Source organism: Lampetra planeri, chromosome 25 (genome assembly GCF_965212315.1).
Source record: "Lampetra planeri chromosome 25, kcLamPlan1.2.h2, whole genome shotgun sequence".
NCBI classification, from domain to species: Eukaryota; Metazoa; Chordata; class Hyperoartia; order Petromyzontiformes; family Petromyzontidae; genus Lampetra; species Lampetra planeri.
In genome coordinates this window covers 5885668-5904687 of record NC_136131.1, presented here as the reverse complement: position 1 = coordinate 5904687, position 19020 = coordinate 5885668, and the positions used below count along the sequence as shown (strand labels likewise).

The 19020-nt window shown below is 54.1% G+C and overlaps 2 protein-coding genes across 2 annotated transcripts; both read left to right on the top strand.

Annotated features, from left to right (window-relative positions):
- Window positions 1-1426: 1426 nt before the first annotated feature.
- LOC144727276 (vascular endothelial growth factor A-like) lies at window positions 1427-10252 on the top strand. Its single transcript, XM_078605992.1, has 8 exons — window positions 1427-1748; window positions 4610-4655; window positions 5400-5596; window positions 6569-6645; window positions 7675-7728; window positions 7880-7960; window positions 8581-8718; window positions 9522-10252. The coding sequence occupies exons 1-8, from the start codon at window positions 1674-1676 to the stop codon at window positions 9598-9600; spliced, it is 747 nt and encodes a 248-aa protein (XP_078462118.1). The 5' UTR covers window positions 1427-1673; the 3' UTR covers window positions 9601-10252.
- A 1278-nt stretch (window positions 10253-11530) lies between these two features.
- Window positions 11531-18244, top strand: LOC144727275 (sphingolipid delta(4)-desaturase DES1-like). The gene is made up of 3 exons (XM_078605991.1): window positions 11531-11689; window positions 14479-15221; window positions 16793-18244. The coding sequence occupies exons 1-3, from the start codon at window positions 11605-11607 to the stop codon at window positions 16934-16936; spliced, it is 972 nt and encodes a 323-aa protein (XP_078462117.1). The 5' UTR covers window positions 11531-11604; the 3' UTR covers window positions 16937-18244.
- Window positions 18245-19020: the final 776 nt, after the last annotated feature.

Sequence of the window (19020 nt, the reverse complement as noted above, 5' to 3'; positions counted from 1 at the left end):
AACTGGGTACCCGATACCCGTACCCTACCCGATACCCGGCTACCCGTACCCAGCCGGGTCCGGGTACCCATTTGCGACCCTGGTGCGGCCGGGTACGGGTAGACCGTAAGTCACTGGTGAGTCACCGTTTGTCACTCATTTCCCAACATCTTGTCTCTTCTCACAATTCAAGTTCCTAGAATCAACCCACCCGCGCCTGCAACATGGCTTCGTCCCAGAGGTCGCAATCAGGTACCGGATACCCATACCCAGCCGGGTACGGGTAGGGTACCCGTTTGCGACCCTGGTGCGGCCGGGTATGGGTAAGGAATCAAAACCCGTTTGCGACCTCTGGTTCCTGGCCTCAATGCTGGAGCCACTGGCCGCATTATTTTTAATACCAAAACCTCTTCTCGCCACCACGACGACCCCCTCCCCCCTCTACCCGGAGTGGGGCCTCCCGGGACGCTGCGCGGTCGAGGGCCCTCGAGGCGTGGAGCCTGGACCCCCCGGTGGAGTGGGGGCCGCGCTGGGCGCGTGAGAAGCGCTCGAGAGTGGAAGAGGGGTGCGAGTGTGCGTGAGCGTCAAGTGTTGGTGCCTGTGTGTGGGGAACGGTGGCGCAGTGATTAGCGCGCTACAATGTGAACCCGGTGACCCAAGTTCGATTCCCGCTCACGGCCAACACCGGTGTCGATCATCTGAATCGATCCTGGGCCTCCCTTGGGTCGACTCTGCCTGAAATTAGTATCTGGTCGATGTGTAAACATCGCCACTGGGGAGACAAAGGCGGCCGGGCATGGTTCTGGCCACTCACCTCGTCGTGTGCCGTGCCGGCTTTCATAGGTGCTCGCTAACAGCACTTGCCCCAAGTCTGTTAAAGGCTGTACGGGAGGTCTTTGTTTTTGTGTGTACTATTGTGTTTGTGAATGGGAGTGTGTCGGAATGTGTTGGTGTGTCACTGTGTGGTGTGGGTGACCGTGTCCGTCTGCGAGCCTGTTTGTTCATTCGTTCGTGTGTCTTTGTGTTGGTGTCTGACTGCATGGTGACTATTAATGTGTCAGGGTGTCATCTTTGGTGTAGCCGTATGTCAATGTGTGTGTGGGTCAATGTTGGTTTGTCCGTGTGTCGATGCGCGTGTCAGTGTTGGAATGTCCGTGTGTCTGTCGGTATGTCTGTGCGTGTGGTGGTGTGTTTGTCAATGTGCGAGCGTCTTCGTGTGTCAGTGTTGGTATGCCAGCGTGTTCGTGTGTTGTCAAGTGTGCTCGCAAACGGTACTTGTCCCAGGAGTCCGCTAAGGTTATACGGGGGATCTTTGTCTTGCGCGAGTTAGAGAGGGGGTGGAATTGTTGGGGTTCTCTGGACAGGTGAGGGTGTGAGACCCCCACACCCCGGGCCCCGCCTCTCCACCCGCTCCGCTATTTAAGCGCCAGACGACCACGGTAGACGAGAGTTGGGAGACGCGGAGGAGGAGACCGGGGAGACAGCGGCGCCTCCACGCCGGGGACGTTTTGGCGGCCCCCCCAGACGCCGAATCGCCACCAACATCACAAGTCGCCACCTGTCCCCTCGTCTCGCCGGGACGCCGGGTGCCCTGCTCGACTCCACCGACTCGCCCCAGGGCCCACATGGGGCCCGCGGGGTAGCGACCCCGCTTCTCGAGAGTTGGAGGCGGACGGGGGGGGGCACGGCCCCCCATGTGGAGAAGACGACAAGGGGCCCACGGGCCCCTGCTGCTGCTGCTGTTGCTGCTGCTCGCGGCCACAGCACAGGTGCGCGTGGTTGCTGGTGGTCAAACGAGCGTGGATAATGAACGCGGTTAGTGAAGGTGGTTAATGAGCGTGGGTGGGGAGCGTGATCTGTGCCATCTGGTGATGGGGTAACGCACGACGACGACGGCGCTCTCATGAAAACCACCGCTGGCCAAGTTGTTGGTGCGGTGTGTGGTTGCCGAGAAGACGATAACGCGCGGGTTCATTCCGGAGATATGTAACGCCAGAGAGCGAGAGGCGGCTCGCAGTAATTGGAATTTCGCGAGTTCAAAGCCGGGTTTGGGGGATGTTGACTCAGCTCATCATACTTCTCTCCGGGGCGATAAAGTAGTGTATCATCCTGTGGGGAAGATCAACGATGGTTGTGATTTAGATAGAATTGCCGTCATCATATAACCGTGGAATTTTCGCCACTGTGTCTGGATGGCTGTATTGAGGTTTGAAAGTAAACTACACTTTTTATTTTAAACGAAACTTGTTTTTATTTTAAATTAAACTATTTCAATTTTACCAGGTAAGGCATATTGAGCGATATAGCTCTTTTTTCGTAAGCGACGGACACATGATAGCTTATCGCGTGCAAATGTATAGCAGCCAAACACTAAACGCATTTTTCTAAATGTGGAGGGGAAAACCGGAGGACCCAGAGAAAAATGCATGCGACGACGGGGAGAGAGACCATGCAAACTCCAAATATAGAACAGGTGTCAGGATCGATCCCACGACCTGCAGACCAGGCGAGGTAGTTAACATCTCGCCACCGCGGCGCACCAATGCCTCGCTGCTCATCTGAGCAGCCGCAAAACGCTTTGCCGAAATATGAACCGGGTCCGACTGTCAGACGAGGCGAAAGCAGAGAGCTCCTTTATTGAACCAGGTGGAAGCCGTGATAATTGTTTTTTTACCCTTTTATCTGGCAACAAAACTAACACCTTTTTTTACAAGGAGTCATGTTTGCATAGACCACAATACCTGCAGACGTAATGCAAACAAAAAACATAACTCTGATAATGTATGCACTGTCCTTGAAGTTGATTGGTCCACACCCGAGACAGTTTTCCTTAGAGCCTAGTCTCACATGGACAGTGCATACATGATCAGAGTTATGTTTTTTGTTTGCATTACGACTGCAGGTATTGTGGTCTATGCAAACATGACTCCTTGTAAAAAAAAAAGGTGTCAGTTTTGTTGCCAGATAAAAGGGTAAACAACCAATTATCATATTTTTCCTTCTGGCAAATGAGGTTCTACAGGTGGAAGCCCTCAGGGCATGCCTCTCTGCGGTCTCGACCTGGTTATTAGCATGGGCGCAACTTTGAGGTGTACGGCAGCTTTACGCGATGCATAGGGGCCCACTCGGCCACAACAAGTAAAAACATGTTCATAGAAAATTATTCAATTGTTTTATTATAAAAATGTACCTGCGGTCTCCCCTGGACCAAAGCCGAATAGAGAATAAGGTTGGGCGATCCACCCCCTTTGAGGAAATCCTAAACCGATTGACCGGCATGAAAGCAAGACGCATGATAACTTAATTGTGAGTATTGCACCTTTACAATTTTTCTTTTAATCAATACTGTCACCGTGAGACTGTTTTTCTATAAACCTAATACACGGTGCAGCTGAAATAGTATATATATAGTTATAGCCTAACATTGTAAACAGGTTAAAAACATTCGTAGCTATTTCAGGAAGAGTGAGTCGGGAGAAAGGAGGGGGGCCCACAGTGGTATCTTGCATAGCCCCCCCCCCCCCCCCGTTGAAATATGTCCTTGCGCTCCTGGTGATTAATCGACGTGAACGCCGCGTTGGGGTTCATCAGAGGGGTTCACATTTACCCAAAAATCTATTTGCGACAAACATCGGGGTAGACTGCACATAGACTGTAATTACAGAGTGTGATGAAGCACAGTCGAGATTGATCACTTTCGTGTCTGGCCGCACACGCGTGCTCCTGACGAGGCCACGGTGGCTGTGCGCGCCTGTGACACTCGCGCTTGGGAGGCAGGGGTTGGTAGATCACACAGAGATTTGTGAAACTCTGTTGAGCTGCGAGATGATCAGGCGATGGCAGTGCCGCAAATGGGTGTACGAACACGCCAGTGTGGACCTTTGAGCGTCATCCCCGTGTCCGCGTGGTGGGGTTTCTTCCGGTTCTTCCGGCTTGAGTCCAAACTCTCATGGCCAAACATCCCAATGGAGCAGGACCATCCTGCAAGTGTGTTTGAGACTCGGGTCCTTTTGGCTGAATTAGTTCAGCGCTGGTATGGTTCAGAAGCGCGCGGTCATAGCTGAACATCGCAGAGCAAACACTGACAAGTGCGCAGATTCGCATCGAGAATTATACAGCGGCAGAAAGAGGAGCGTGTGGATTATAGAACTTTCGCAGGTTAGAGACATCACCCAAACGGTTCAGAGACGTGAGTGGGGCTTGGGCAGGACACGGCACAGCTGGAAGGGACCGTGGCCAAGAATAATAATGGAGCGGCAGCCTAGGAATGAAACATGTTTGAGAGCACCTCCACGGGGGAGTTGGATACATGAAATCAGTTCACCTGCAGGTGCTGGATGGATCGTCACATCGCAGGATCGTGAGAGGTGGTGGTGGCTTGGGGAGGGAGGCCTTCATTCAGCAGTCGATCGATCATGGCTGATCATTATTATTTTGAAGGACCGTGCGAGTTCACAGAAGCAGAGATTCACGGTTTGGTGTGGTCACAATGAGTCTCTTCTGTGTGACCTTGCACTGTGCACGCTACACACGCGCACCACGGCTCACGCGTGAGACTGGCGAGTGGCAGCGTGAAACGAGGGAGGTCACGAACCCAGCTGACCTCACGTGCTCTCTGTGTCACTTCCAGGCGGGGCTCGGCCGCGTGCGGCACAGGGCGCAACTCACCCTGCCAGGTGAGTGCGCAGGTGTGTGCACACATGTACGTACACACCTGGCCAGGGCCTATGCTACCATCAATCGGCCAGGGATTTAGGTTATTATTCATGCTTTCGGGGTCCCTGACCTGCTCACAATCCTTAAGGACCTTCATGATGGTGCGCAGGCCTTGGGTAAAGTTGCGTAGCCGGGAATTGGGAGACATTCGCTGTTCACCTTGGGGTGTGACAGAGATGTCCTTTAGTCCCTACACTGTTTAACGTCTTCATTGACCATGTAGTTCGCGAAGCTTTCCATGGCTGTACCAGAAGAAATTCCATCTGGTACAAATACAATGGGCGGCTGATCGATGCGTGAGTGTGGTCAAGGGATGTGGCTCCCGATTGGTCAATTATGTTAAGTATGCTGATCATATAGCAATTGCTGCTCACTCTGGGAAAGAGTTCGAGACTCTTCTGCTGTCATCAAATACTCCACCACCTCCCCTCCCCATGAGTGAAGGGGCAGTTTTGGAGAGTCGAGGAGTACCCTTACATGGGGATGGTGCTTATGACCAGCTCCGGTTTGGCAACAAAGGACTTTTCACTTTCGCATCGGTCAAGCGACATTTCATGGTCTGCGTAACTAACTGTGTGAAAGCTGCCTGGCCTGTCGCGTCAGACTATGCTCCGGCTCTTCTCGGCTAGTGTACGCGTGGTGAGTGCGCACGTGTCTTTGAGCGTACGCACGGCCGATGTAACGGCGAATGTTCCACCACCCAGTGGTGCGCCTGGAGGAGGTGTGGCGCCGCTCGCAGTGCCGCCCCGCGGAGCGCATGGTGTCCGTGGCCTCGGAGCGGCCGGGCGCCGTGGAGTGGTTCTTCCGCCCCGCGTGCGTCGCCCTGCGCCGCTGCTCGGGCTGCTGCGGGGACGAGTCGGCCCGATGCGAGGCCACGGCCACGGCCAACGTCACCCTGCAGGTGAGGAGGGGCGCACGGCAGGGCCCCCGAGATCCAACCCCCCCCCCCCCCCGGTGATTCCACAAAGGGGTGGTATTTTTGTTTCACATCCGGCACACTGCATCCAGTATACCTATCGCTATTGTTATTCGTGATGTGCCTATACTCCAGTCTACGGGGGGAACAGGAACACTGAATGAAAAACGAAGGCGTGGGCAGCAATAATGAAATAGGATCAATAAAGTCTTTATTTCTATAGCACTATTTCGTGCAAAAGAAGCCATTCAAAGTGCTGTACAGGTAAAATAAAACATTGTTAAAAGACTAAAGTGCAAGAACAAAATCGCATTTTCAATTGCTAACAAAGGCATATAAAAAAAAACACTGTCAAATTATCTTAAGTAAAAGCAAATTTAAAAAAGTAAGTTTTTAGATTTCACGTAAAATAGCTTCATGATTGTGAAGCCCTCAGATCCCCCGACAGGCTGTTCCACAGGCGAGGATTCTGATTGGCTCTAACATTGTTGATCGTCGCTCCCGCGGTGGCATTTAACGCCAACCACCACGAGCCCGCAGCTCGGTAACAAAAACACGTGCGGTAGGCTGACGTTTTGGGCAAGGGCCCTACTTCAGAGGGGACAGCAGACAGTGAAGAGCGCAGCGAGGCGGCACTTTGCACTGTGGCGCAGTCAACATGACCGTGATGGATCGGCACTTTGGATTTGACGCGAGCGGCCCGATTCCATCGGCAGGTATTGTATAACAAATGATTCGCGCTCATGATTTGTAAGAAAATGGCTGGTGGGATGTTTAAAAAGACTTTTGTTTATGTAGAGGGACAGGTATGTGGAGGAGGCAAATTTTCTGCTTGTTGATATAAGGGGGAGGTTGGGTGATTTGGAAGGATGGGTGATTGGGTGGTGGGAAGATTGGGTGTTTGGATGGTTGGGTGTGGCACCGCTTGCCGTTGACCCCGTTTCGTGTCATCCCCAGGTGCTGCTGATCAGGCCGCTCCAGGATCATCGCCTGGAGGAAATGACGTTTGTGGAGCACACGTCGTGCGAGTGCAGGTGAGCGGCCCGCTCGTTCACCCACTCACTCACCTATCGACTCACCCACTGAACAACAGCCGTCATTTGCCACTTAGTGGCCATGATGTCACTACGGTGCTTGTGCCAGGCTAGGTACAGATCGAGGTGCTGACTGATTGAGATGACAGGGAGATCCACCGCCTGTGCTCCCCATTGTGCCAACTTGCGTTTTAGCTGCCCGTTGCTCCGCTCGTTGGTTGTTGTGAGCGTCACTCCTCCACCCTCCGTTGTTGATGGAAGGCGACTGCCTCTGACTGCCCAGTAGCATCCTTCACGAGCCTCCTCCACAGAGGCCGATCTTGACACCGCTGTTACCAGTCATCTCCAAGTCCAATCGGCTCCACATCCTCCTGTACCACATCAGTCCATCTCTTCTCTCGCCTGTGGTGCATCCATTTAGTTCCCTCTATTCAGCCGAACAAAAGCTGTTTGGGCATGCGGTGGCTGGGCATGCGGGCTTACTCAGCCTTGCCTACTGGAGGAGCTCACTGATGGGACTGCGTCCAAATGTTTGGACACAATCCCATCCTCACAAAATCCAGTCTGGTTAATTATAGGATGGATCGTAAGCAGACCAGCCTGAATGTTTCAAACCGGCACAAATTGTTCCTTCAGAGGGGTCCACGTTTCACAAGCATAGATAAGGGAGGATATAGCTGTGGCTGAGAAGACCTGGAGCTTCTTGTGGAGCAAAATACTAGGTAGCTTCATCACAGCAGTGTGCAACCGATGAAAAGATAATGGCACTCAACTGATTCTGAGTGAAACCTCCGCCGCCAAACCAGAACTGGCCATAAGCACTCACCCACTCACTCAATCACACACTCGCGCACACAAAGGCCCCCCCCCCCCCTTCCCACATAGCCCACAAAGCCTGTTGGGGCAAGTTCTGTTCGTGAGCACATATACGCACACACAGACACACATGGATGCGGGGTAGAGGGGCGTGCAGTGCGAGTTTCCTGCAGGGGGTCCCCTCTCGTCTCACTCGCTGTCTCTCCCTCGCAGGGAGCCCGCCCAGCAGCAGCAGCCGCCGCCACAGCAGCAGCCGGCGCCAGACAGGTGAGGGTGCGTGACCTGCGCGTGTCGCTCAGATCGGTTTTGTTTGGTTCCGTGGCCGTTGTGAACGTTGCGGTCGCGGTTAACGGCCGTCACGGGGCACGTGCGCGCTGCACTCACGAGAGTCACGGTGTGTCCCTCTGCTCGCTCGCAGCCGGACACCGCTTCGCAACGGGAAGAAAGAGCCGGGTGTCCGGAGAGAGCGGAAGAAACACGGCCGCAAGCCGCCGAGCAGGTGAGTGCACCTAGCCTGGCGCGACGTCCATTCCACCGCGCGGTCTCATTTAGAACGGGGGACGAGTGAACGATGGCTCTACCAAATCGTCTTCAGGGCTATCGCTCGCTCGATGGGGCAACACGAACACATTTGAGAAAGCCTCACTGCTTTGCACCTGTACCACAGGACGGGAGGTGTTGTGTGGGGTTTGCTGACGTCGTTGTTAAGGCAGATCGACTCGCAGCAACCAGATTGTCGAGAGTTCAAATAAAGGTCAGGGGGGGGGCTTGACTCAGCCCATCAACCCTTCCTCCAGCGTCGATAAAATAAGAATCACTTTGTAGCGAATTTAACAGCGTTTGTCTTATGGACTCGCCCCCGTCACAGGCGACAGAGAAATGTGGATTTTTTCCCCACCACTGGCTCTGCAGGGGCGTGAAGAGGAGATGAGTGCCACCTCCATTGAGCAGCGGCACCTCGCGTCGCCTCTCGTTACCATGACCCGGCCGGTTACGGGACCTAGCCGACCGATGAGGTCCACGCGGATCTCTCCTGTCAGCCACGCAATCGTGATGCCAGTGTGCTGGCGGTGCTGCCCGTGACACCAGTGTGCTCTTTGTGCTGCCACCACCACGCAGTGCCCCTGGGTGCTCCCCCTGTGCCCCCCGCCACGCGCACCTCTACCGGCAGGACGCACGCACGTGCCAGTGCGCGTGCAAAGCCACAGACGCGCGGTGCCGGCGGCGAGGCCGCGTGTTCAACCCACACACGTGCAGGTGCTGCGCATGCACACACACGCACAATAACACACGCCTTAACACACTGTTGGGGCAATTGCAGTTAGCGAGTAGCACCTATGAAGGCCGGCGCAGCACACGAGGGGGTGGGTGGGCAGCACCACGCCCGGCTGCCTTTGCCTCTCGAGGCGATATTTACACACAGCACCAGGTACTCATTTCAGGCTGAGTCGACCTAGGAGAGGCTCAAGATGGGTTCAGATCATTGTCACCAGTTTTGGCCATGAGTGGGAATCGAACTTAGGGCACTGGGTTTGTCGGGTAGTGCGCTAACCACTGCGCCACCACTCCCCACTCTACTGCGGTATGAGCTGTTAGAATACGCGGCGCCGTATGCTTCACAGCGGACGTTAAAGATTCCTTGACATCATTAAAATAAGAGTAGGCCATTGTGTGCTAGAGTCACGGTCCAAATTAGAAAAATTACATTGCCAATGACTCAATTGGGAAACGCGGCAGCACCCTCCTGAAAAAGGTTCTTAAGACTCAGTGAAGTTTTTCTGGCTAAACAAGCGGAGCAATAACACAATCATCAGTGTCTCATGCCACAACCTCCAATCTTTCTTCTCACGTCCTAGCTGAGTGCCCGTCTTGACAGACCCTCGTTTTCTGCCACAAGCATGGCCTCCCTCCTCCCCTCTCCACCTCTCTGCCCCCTCGTGAAGCGTGCAGCATGCGGGATGTGGACGTAGAGTGCAGGCGCTTTCTTAACCCATCGGCGACCCTGGACGCGCCGTGCGTCACGTCCCAATGCCTTCTGCCCCTCCTCCTCCTCCTCGCAGGTGCAATGGCCGTCGGAGGAGGAGGAGGTGGGAAGCTCTGAACAGGAGCAGCTCCACGTCGCCACCGCGGCCCCCGTGAGGAGTCGGAGTTGGGGGACAGCGTCCTCGGTCTCCACGTGGCTGCGTCCTCCAGGGCGACACGATGCTTGGGGCAGGAGGACGCTGGTCCCCGGGGCTCCACGCGGCCCCGCGTCTTCCCGGGGGCCCCACGTCTCCCAGAGTGGCTCCGCGTTTCCCCGAGTGGCTCCACGTGCCTCTCGCCTGCCGTAGTTTGGACTGGCTGAGATATTTATAGTTGTCTGACGGATACTTTACAGCACCCCGTAGAGTGCCTGTCGTGCGTTGAGCTTCGTGACGCACAGGTAGGAAGGAGAGCGCTGCGCTACCTCCGTGCAGCCGTGGTCCTTCACGTCGTGATCAACGCACACGCAGTCACGCATACACACACACACGCACACACGCATTCCCCTCTCATCTCACTCCACTGCAGAAACCTGGACCAGAGGCACCGTGTCTCAGTTTCAGCTCCGAGTGCCACATTCACCAGCATCAAAATCATCACCATCATCTCCATCACCACCATCACCGCCACCACCACGGGCCCACGCTCGGTCCCCTGGTCGGCCCTACGCGGCACTCACCGATTATTTCACGCTCTGCGTTGCACGTGTCGCTTTGTGCGCGAGGTTATTTTTCATTAAAAAGTCAAAGCGATTTTATGCTTAAATGACCATTGACTCATTGGTGCTCATCTTCTGGTTACTCGCCTGCACAGCCGGTGGTGGAAATTCCGCATTCCTATGGCGGGGGTTCTTACGCCAGAGAACAACGCCTGTTTTCCCACATGGTTGGTACTCATTGTATCGACCCCGGCGGAAGGGATGATGATAGGGCGAGTCATCCGCCCCAACCAGGATTTGAACTCTCGCACCTTCAGGGTTGCTGAGAGCCACTCGCTCCACCGGGGAGCCACGTGGCCGGTTTGTACCGTTGGTGGTTGCAATCAGTTTTCAGTTTCAGTTTTATTTATTTGGTATCGCCCTGTGAGTCATTCGGCTCTTGAATCGGGTGCAACCGCAACAAACAAAAGACAAAAACATGAACAAGAAAACATCTCAAAGTGACTATGTGACTTTGTGCAAACAGAAAAATCCAGGATGCACGTTTCTCTTGCGAGCACGAATGGAGCTCCACTCCTCGCCACTTGGATCCACTCGCGTCTCCGAATCGTAACAATTCGCTGAGGTTTGATGTGAGGGGCTAATTATGGGCCCGTTAATTACTGTGCCACCATGGGAGGCGTGGATAAGCCCCTGTGAAATGTATTGCTGATAGAAGAGTGAGGATCGGTGAGGATGAAGAGTGGTGAAAGTGAGTGGCGGTGATGAGTGCTGGGATGATGAGGTGGGTGGTGGTGGTGAGTGCTGGGATGATGAGGTGGGTGGTGGTGAGTGCTTGGAATAACGATAGGAGCGTTGAGAGGTGAGAAATAACAGCAGAGGGCGCAGGAGCGACGCTCACGACGGACGCAGCAAGTTGGCACAGTGGGGGGCACAGTGGGGGGCATCTGCCAGTCATCTCAGGCAGTCAGCCCATGGCACCTGGGCCTGTCCCTATCAGCAGCGAGCCTTGGACACTTGACGTGAGCTCAGTGTGCACCTAGCCTGGCACAAGCGCCGTGGTTTGACGTTGACGCCACCTCGTGGCTAACGGGCGGCTTGCTGGAGATGCAACAGCGATCACGTGCTCGGCTGTGATCGTCACGTGGCTCGCCCCGCCCCTCTTCCCCCCCGCGTCGTCACGTGATTCTCCCCCACCCCGGCATCGTCACGTGCCCCCCCTCCTCTCGCCCCCTCCCGGCATCGTCACGTGCCCCCCCCCTCTCCCGCCCCCCGGTATCATCACGTGGCTGAACCCCCGTGGCTCTCCCCGCAGGCCCCTCCCCTCCTTGGGCGCCACCCCCACCCCCCACACGACCCCCGTCACGTGGCTCGCGAGAGATCGCCCCGCCACGCCCACCGCGTGACGTCACTCCGCCCCGTCTCCTCCCCGCCGCCGCCCGCCGCTCTCTCCGCTCTCCGCCATGGGCGCTTCGCGTTCCCGCTCGGCGGACTTCACGTGGAGCTACACGGAGCAGCCGCACGCCGACCGCCGCCGACAGATACTGGGTACGTAGCGAGGTTCCGCGCGCGGGGGTGGGTGGGTGGGGAGACACACGCGGACGACGCTGGAGCCGGCGAGGCCGCGGCTCGCACTGAGCGGCGCCTTCCGTGGCCTCCTGCGAACGTGGGGGGCCTCCCCGGTCAGCGACGAGAGGAGCCGCCCGGGGTAGTCGTGGGGCGAGGGGTGTGGGAAGGGGGTCTCGCTCTAGAGGGGGGTCTAGGGGGTTCTGGCCCGTGAGGCGAGCGGGGTGGGGGTCTCTGGGTTGTTTCACATTGGAAGGCTGCGGGAGGTCTGGCTGTAGGAGGGGGTCTTTGGGGGGGGGGGGGCTCAGCTGAGGGTCTCGGGCTCTGCTTGTCGTGGTGGGGGGCTCTAGAAGTGTCTGGGGGGGGGGTCTGTCTCTAGAGGGGGGTCTAATGGGGGGGGTCCTGGCTCTCGGGAGTGGCAGGGGAGTTGCCCCGCTGAGTCAGCTCAGTTGACCACTCTGAGTTGCCGTTGACGCGGCTACGAGGAGGAGGAGGAGGTCGGTGCCTGCCGGTGCCGGGCGGTCATCGCTGCGCTCTGGGGGATTCCCTCGTCCACCGTGGGTCCGTCCCGCCGTGATTGAAGACGACGACGACGACGATGTTGTTGTTGTTGTTAATGCGCGCATCCACGAGCCTGGCGTAGGCGAGTGAAGCTTGTTGAGTCTCGGCCAGGCGAGAACTTGGGAAGGCGACAACTCGGGATAGATGGAGGAGCCCAATTGCAGGCACGAATGCATCCGCACGCGTCACGGCAGTACAACGCAGTCGGTGACCCAAGCCAATTTAATCTGCAGTAGGTGAAGCTGTTGCGATTGGTGACCTTTGAAACGGTTGCAAATGTGAGAAGTCTCAGCAGTTTCGACACCCCCTGCCGCGTGGCCCGTGTTGAACTCCCGCACAGCATTCGAGGGGGGCGGTGTAGGGGGATGAGAGTCTGAACCACATCCACCGAGCACCTCGCGTTCGCACGCCTCGTGCCCTGTGCACAGTTTCATTTCAGTTTAATTTATTAGGTATAGCCCTGTGAGCCATTCGGCTCTTGAATCGGGTGCAACCGCAACAAACAAAAACATAAACATCTTAAAGTGACTACGCGCAAACAGAAAAATCCAGGAAAAAACAGCAAAGTCTTCCAGAAAAAAACACCGTAATTCAATGCTGTGTGAAAAAATCCCAGTGGGATGCAAGTCAAACAATAACAACCATAAGACAATTTAGATTAAAGTTATCAGTCTGTACTACAACAAACAAATATGGCTAAACCAAAACGTTTTCGAAATCACCAAAATAAAGCTATAAAAGTAATGTAACAGTGATCATAACATGTACTACAAAACTTTACAGCCATAGTTGGCTGCATGAGTCACTCCATAACAGCAGGAGTATAGCATTTTTTCAATGCACCTTTAAGATCAGCACACTGTAATCAAAACACAAGATCATACTTGGCAGCGGTCATCCGGAGCGAAACATTTGATTTCAGGCGACTGAATAGCAGTGGCACGGCCTCGCCTCCGTGCTGAACACTCGGGACAAAGCCAGACCCACACGTCTCAACCACTCGCCCCCAACACTGCAGGTCACGACAACTCGCCCAAAGACAAAGATGCCCCCCCCCCCGTATAGCCTTGGCAGATTGTTGGGGCAAGTGCTGTTAACGAGAACCTATTAAGGCCGACACGACACACGAGGGGGTGGGTGGCCAGCAACCACGCCCGGCCGTCTTTATCTCTATAGCGGCGATGTTTACACATTGCACCAGGGCCTCTTTTGAGGCCGAGTCGACCTAGGGAAGGCTCGAAACCAGTTCAGATAAAAGTTCCCGGTGTTGGGCGTAAACTGGATGATAACGTGGGTCACTGGGCTCGTAGCGCAGCGTGCTACGCTCTAACTCCCATTCCAGTCACCCACCCACTTTGCTCACTCGCCCTTTTATACAGTATTCTCAGTCATTACCTTGCCCACTCACAAACTAGGCACGAGGATGGCGAGATATAAACAACCTCGCCTGGTATACAGGAGATCGTGGGTTCAAACCCAACCCTGACGCCTGCTGTCTATTTGGAGTTTGCGTGTTTTCTCTCCCCGTGTTCGTGTGAAATTTTCTCCGGGTTCTCTGGTTTTTACCTCCACATTTAGAAACATGCATTTAGAACAATTTGGCGACTATAAGCAGCTTCGTTGAGCTGTCATTTGTGTCCAGGTCACTTTTGAAAAAGAACTATATAGCTCAGTGGGCCTTACCTGGTAAATAAAATAAAAACTCCTAAGGACTGCTCTTGTCGACTTCTCCACATTACTTACACTTCTTTTCAGCAGCGTTGGTTGGTAAGCGCTCCTTTCCTGCGCTGTGTAAAGAGTTGTCCGTTAATGCCAGGTGTTTAAATTACCGTGAAGGGCACGCGACTGAGTAATAGCTGACCTCCACGGTGCCTGCACACAGTGACTGGTGCCGCTGTGTGATTCCCAAAACACGCTCTCGCTTGTGTGCAAACGCTGAGTGCTATGTGACCACATCGCGCGCTTTGTTGCCACATCACGCGCTTTCAGATGCGCTTCTGCGGCCGTCTGGAAGGCTGTTTCTTCCGAAATTAGGAAGCCACTGGAGCTATGCACTTTTAAGTCTAAATTGAAAACTCATTTCTTTAGAACTGCTTTTTGTGTTTAGTTTGTTGTCCTTCCCCGGACATCCGATGAGGACGATTGAGTGCGTACGTTGCGAAAGAAGTTCAACATAAAAACATACTTTTCCCGATCGATGCCTTCCACAGAGAAATATCCGCAGATCAAGACCCTCATGGGCTCTGACCCCCGCCTCAAGTGGATCATCCTGGCCATGGTGCTAGCACAGCTGGTGGCCTTCTACCTGGTGAAGGACCTGCCGTGGAAGTGGGTCATTTTCTGGGCCTATGTGTTCGGAGGCTGCATCAATCACTCAATGACTCTGGCCATCCACGAGATCGCACACCACGTGGCCTTTGGGAGCAGCCGTGTGCAGTGGAACCGCTGGTATGGCATGTTCGCCAACCTGCCCATTGGCCTGCCCTACTCCATCTCATTCAAGAAGTACCACCTGGACCACCACCGCTATCTGGGTGCTGACGGCGTGGACGTGGACATCCCCACGGACTTCGAAGGCTGGTTTTTCTGCACGACGGCGCGCAAGCTCGTGTGGATCCTGCTGCAGCCACTCTTTTATACGGTGCGGCCGCTCTGCATTAACCCCAAGCCCTTCACCCACATGGAGTTCATCAACATCGCTGTTCAGGTGGCCTTCAACGCGCTGGTGTATGCGCTGCTGGGAGCCAAGCCTGTGGTGTACATGGTGGCCGGCTCGCTGCTCTGCATGGGCCTGCACCCCATTTCGGGTCACTTCATCGCCGAGCACTACATGTTCCTCAAGGGCCACGAGACGTACTCCTACTACGGGCCGCTCAACATGCTCACGTTCAACGTGGGCTACCACATGGAGCACCACGACTTCCCCAGCATCCCGGGCTGCCGGCTGCCTCTGGTGAGCCAGGCCCAGGCTGACTCATACATACGCGCGCACACACTTATGCACACACGAACGCGTACGCACGCACACACGCATTCACTCACGCGTGTATGCGTACACTCACACGTGCGTGCTCGCATACTAGCACACATACGCAGACTCGCACATAGACACGTAATGTGGGTGGCAAGGTGGTACAGTGCTAAGACCCGTGCCTAAGAGCAAGAAGGACCTGGGATGGATTCAGTGTGCTGTGGGAAGTGGTAGTGTTGTGGTTACAGCGCTGCACAATGAACCCAGCTACCCGAGTTTGATTCCTTTTCATGGCCAACACCATTGACGATTATCTCAAATGGTCCTGGGCCTCCCCGAGGTTGACTAAGCATCCAATGAGTTCCTGGTGCAGTGTGTAAACATCGCCACAAGGGACACAAAGGATTCTGGCGACCCGTTTACTCGTGTGCGGTGCCGGCCTTCATAGATGCTAACTAATATCACTTGGCCCAAAAGTCTGTTAATGCTCTCCAGGGGATCTTTGTTGTGTCAGTGTGTGAGTGAGCATCAGTATGAATTCGTGTGGGTTTGTGTCGGTGTGTGAGTCAGTGTGTCAGCCAGTGGTGGATATTCCGGATTCGTATGGTGGGGACAAGTACATACATAGGACAATTTCTGTTGACTTACTCACAAAGTGGTACTAATTGTATCGACCCCAGATGAACGATGGGCTGAGTCAACACTCCAACCTGGATTTGAACTCACGGACATCTACCACTGAGTCACCCGGCCGAATTATTGTGATGCAGGAAGACTCTCCTGCATGAATTGTACAACCAGTGGCTGGAAACGAGCTCTCCGGAGCATGATGGAGAGTTTTACAACTCGCTTAAATGTGGCAAAACTTGGGACTGTAATTTCAGAGAAGCTTAACCTGTGGTAACTTTGTTTCCATGCAATACAGTTGTTTTTAACACGTAGGCTTTTGCGACCAATATCATCCATAAGAGGTTTTTGGGTTAAATCGCGTAAATATATAAATGTGTCGTTAAAAACCGCCACCACCCGACACAGCCAACTAGTAAGGGTTATCAAGCCACAACATTTTAATGTTGTGGCTTGGCTCTCCAACACACCAGTGTGCTGTACTAGTGACGAATTGGCATGTTCTGTTTACGTGACAACCCTTACTAGTTGGCTGTGTTGGGTGGTGGTGGGTTTTAACGACACATTTATATATTTACGCAATCTAACCCAAAAACCTATATTATGGACAATACAGTTGTGTTATGTACAGTGTTTGCCACTGGACAATGCCCATTACAGATTGAGTAAAAAAACTCAACAAAATAACGAGCGTAAAAATAAAATGTAACCGGTGCTGACCACAAATCCAGATGCACATTTCCCGCAAATAATTTACTCAATTGGGATCACATAGCAGCAGCAACATCACCCCATACTTCAAACAATGGGCAGGAGCCTCCTGAAAAAGAAGTCTTGAGACTGGGTGAGGCTTTCCCAGCTAAACGAGCGGAATAATCTAAATAACGATTGAACTTAAACTCATGTTTGCGTACGTGCGGTGCCAGGTGAGGAAGATCGCCCCCGAGTTCTACGAGGACCTGCCGCAGCACGACTCCTGGGTCAAGGTGCTGTGGGACTTCATCACGGATGACTCACTCGGGCCCTACTCGCGCGTCAAGCGCCACTTCAAGGGTGGCCGCCTCGAGTAGTGGCCTCCCCCTCCCTCCCGGCCCGGGGTCTCTACCCCCCGCGTCCCCCGTCCCGCCCTAGGGGAGCGAAGGAGCCGCCGGGGGTGCTTGCGGTGCGTCAGGCCCGCCCGCCTGAGCCGGGTTGGCTTAGGTGGCCAAACCCGTGTGGCGCTCTTCCGAATCGTCCTCCGGTGGCCTCAGGGTCCCAGTGGCCCCGAGTGAGTGGCCTCGGCGCTGCCTGTTTCGTGTCCGTGCCGCGGCGGTTGTGGTCGTTGTGCACTGATGTACGTACGCTTCTTGTCTTTTTTACTTGATTTGCGATGTTCATGCACTTCTGCCAGTGTTGAAGCTTATTTGGAGGGCGTGAAGAAGAGCTGACAATTATTTAAACCGCTTTTTTTTCGGATGATAATTATTTACTCACAGGCTGCAACCAGAACCGCACACCACAGCCTAAAATAAGCTGCTCATGTCACATTTCTGTTTGCCTTGGAGATAATTGCTGTTGATTGTGGAAAAGGAAACACGGTGTTCTCGCAACGTGACCCCTGCGTGTGTAATCTAGGAGATTCAGGTAGTTTTGGGGGTTGGGCATGAGGCAGTGTGGGGGGGGGGGGATTGAGAGACTTTACCGTGATGCCCGAGAACGGCACGGCGTTGCCAGGGAGTGGATTGTTGCACGATATGTTGAGGACATGGGGCCTTCCGTGCTGGCTGCACCCTCTGCGGGCTCTGCAGGGCTGCAGGCTGTGCCCTCTGCGGGCCGTGTGGTTGTGTGGGCCTTGTGGACACAGCAATGAAAAGAGACTAAAAACTAAAAGGACCATCCATTGAAATCGGAAGAAGAGTGGTTAGTGTGAAGCCACACAAACTCTAGCCCTATCTCTAGCCCACCAGTTATTAGAACCAACTCTTACACTGATCAGTAACCAATTAGCGAACTCGTTATTTGACCCTGCTGTCACATTCAACAATAACACATTTTCAAGCCAGCCACCAGCACAAGCCGCACATGTGCCTCTTCCCACGTTGGCTCATTCCTCTCTTGCTGTTGGAAGACATTGTTGTTGCCGCTGCTTGCTGCTGATGGAGCTGCGCCCACAAGCTGCATCCTGCGAGCGTCCTGCTGCACATCGTAGCTGCGTGCTACGAGTGCAAACTGTTGTGCTCCATGCTGTTCGCCGCAAGCTGTGCACTGCGATCTGCACGGAAATTTGCGAGCTGTCATGCTGTCAAACTGTTGTGTTACGTGTTGTCGTATGATGCGCATTGGCGCTGCGAGCTGTCGTGCTTTTTGAATTACAAATAAAGTTGCTTTTGGAGACGCCACGGTGGAGCGTGCGTTTGCCTGTCTTTGCATGTCGCTTGCTGACCCAGGGTGGCAGTGCATTGATGACACTCGCACCTCACTGCAAGAAGCGCCTGGGTTCGATTTCAGGGCCTGGCGCCTTGCTGTTTGTGAGTGGAGGTTGTTCGTTCACTGTCAATTCTGCATGAGTTATATGGTTGCTTGTACACGAAAACAAATACTGTACATAGTAACTTGTACTCTCTATTCCATTGGGATCACAGCAACATCGCCCCCTACTGCGAAAACTTGGCAGGACATTCATGCATAGCCAAGGACCGTAGCGCCAAACGTGTGACCTCTTGCGGCAGCATTCGCATAAACTGCTCTTGCTGCCATACACCCTTATTCAGAGAGTTTCACTCCATTCCGAATGTCAACCGGCAACTGAAGTGCGCAATTTTCCTGGAGTTTGAGCGTAAAGATGGGCAACGTGTCCGCGAAGCGACTCCTTCGAACTAAGCTCTCGATCCATAAGTTTTTTTTTTTTGAAGTTGGATCGCGTAAATATAAATGTGTTGTTAAACCCGCCACTACCGGACAGCCAATTAATAAGGTTTGTCACGTAAACAAAACATTACAATTCCTTACTAGCGCGGCACACGATGTGTTGGAGAGTAAACACTACATTTACAATTCGAGTACGACGTTTCGCCTGTCATTACAACGAGCATCATCAGGCGAGATTTGTGGAGAAACCCTGTTTCGTTCTCAAATAGAGATGAATGTGATGTTACTTGTGAGCCAACCCGGTCCA

Bases quoted from the DNA above. Each gene is read 5' to 3' on its own strand.
- LOC144727275 (XM_078605991.1), top strand. From the start codon at position 11,605: ATGGGCGCTTCGCGTTCCCGCTCGGCGGACTTCACGTGGAGCTACACG. The intron at 11,690-14,478 runs GTACGTAGCGAG...TGCCTTCCACAG, and splicing joins CCGCCGCCGACAGATACTGG to AGAAATATCCGCAGATCAAG. The intron at 15,222-16,792 runs GTGAGCCAGGCC...GTGCGGTGCCAG, and splicing joins CGGGCTGCCGGCTGCCTCTG to GTGAGGAAGATCGCCCCCGA.
- LOC144727276 (XM_078605992.1), top strand. From the start codon at position 1,674: ATGTGGAGAAGACGACAAGGGGCCCACGGGCCCCTGCTGCTGCTGCTG. The intron at 4,656-5,399 runs GTGAGTGCGCAG...TCCACCACCCAG, and splicing joins GGCGCAACTCACCCTGCCAG to TGGTGCGCCTGGAGGAGGTG. The intron at 5,597-6,568 runs GTGAGGAGGGGC...TGTCATCCCCAG, and splicing joins CGGCCAACGTCACCCTGCAG to GTGCTGCTGATCAGGCCGCT.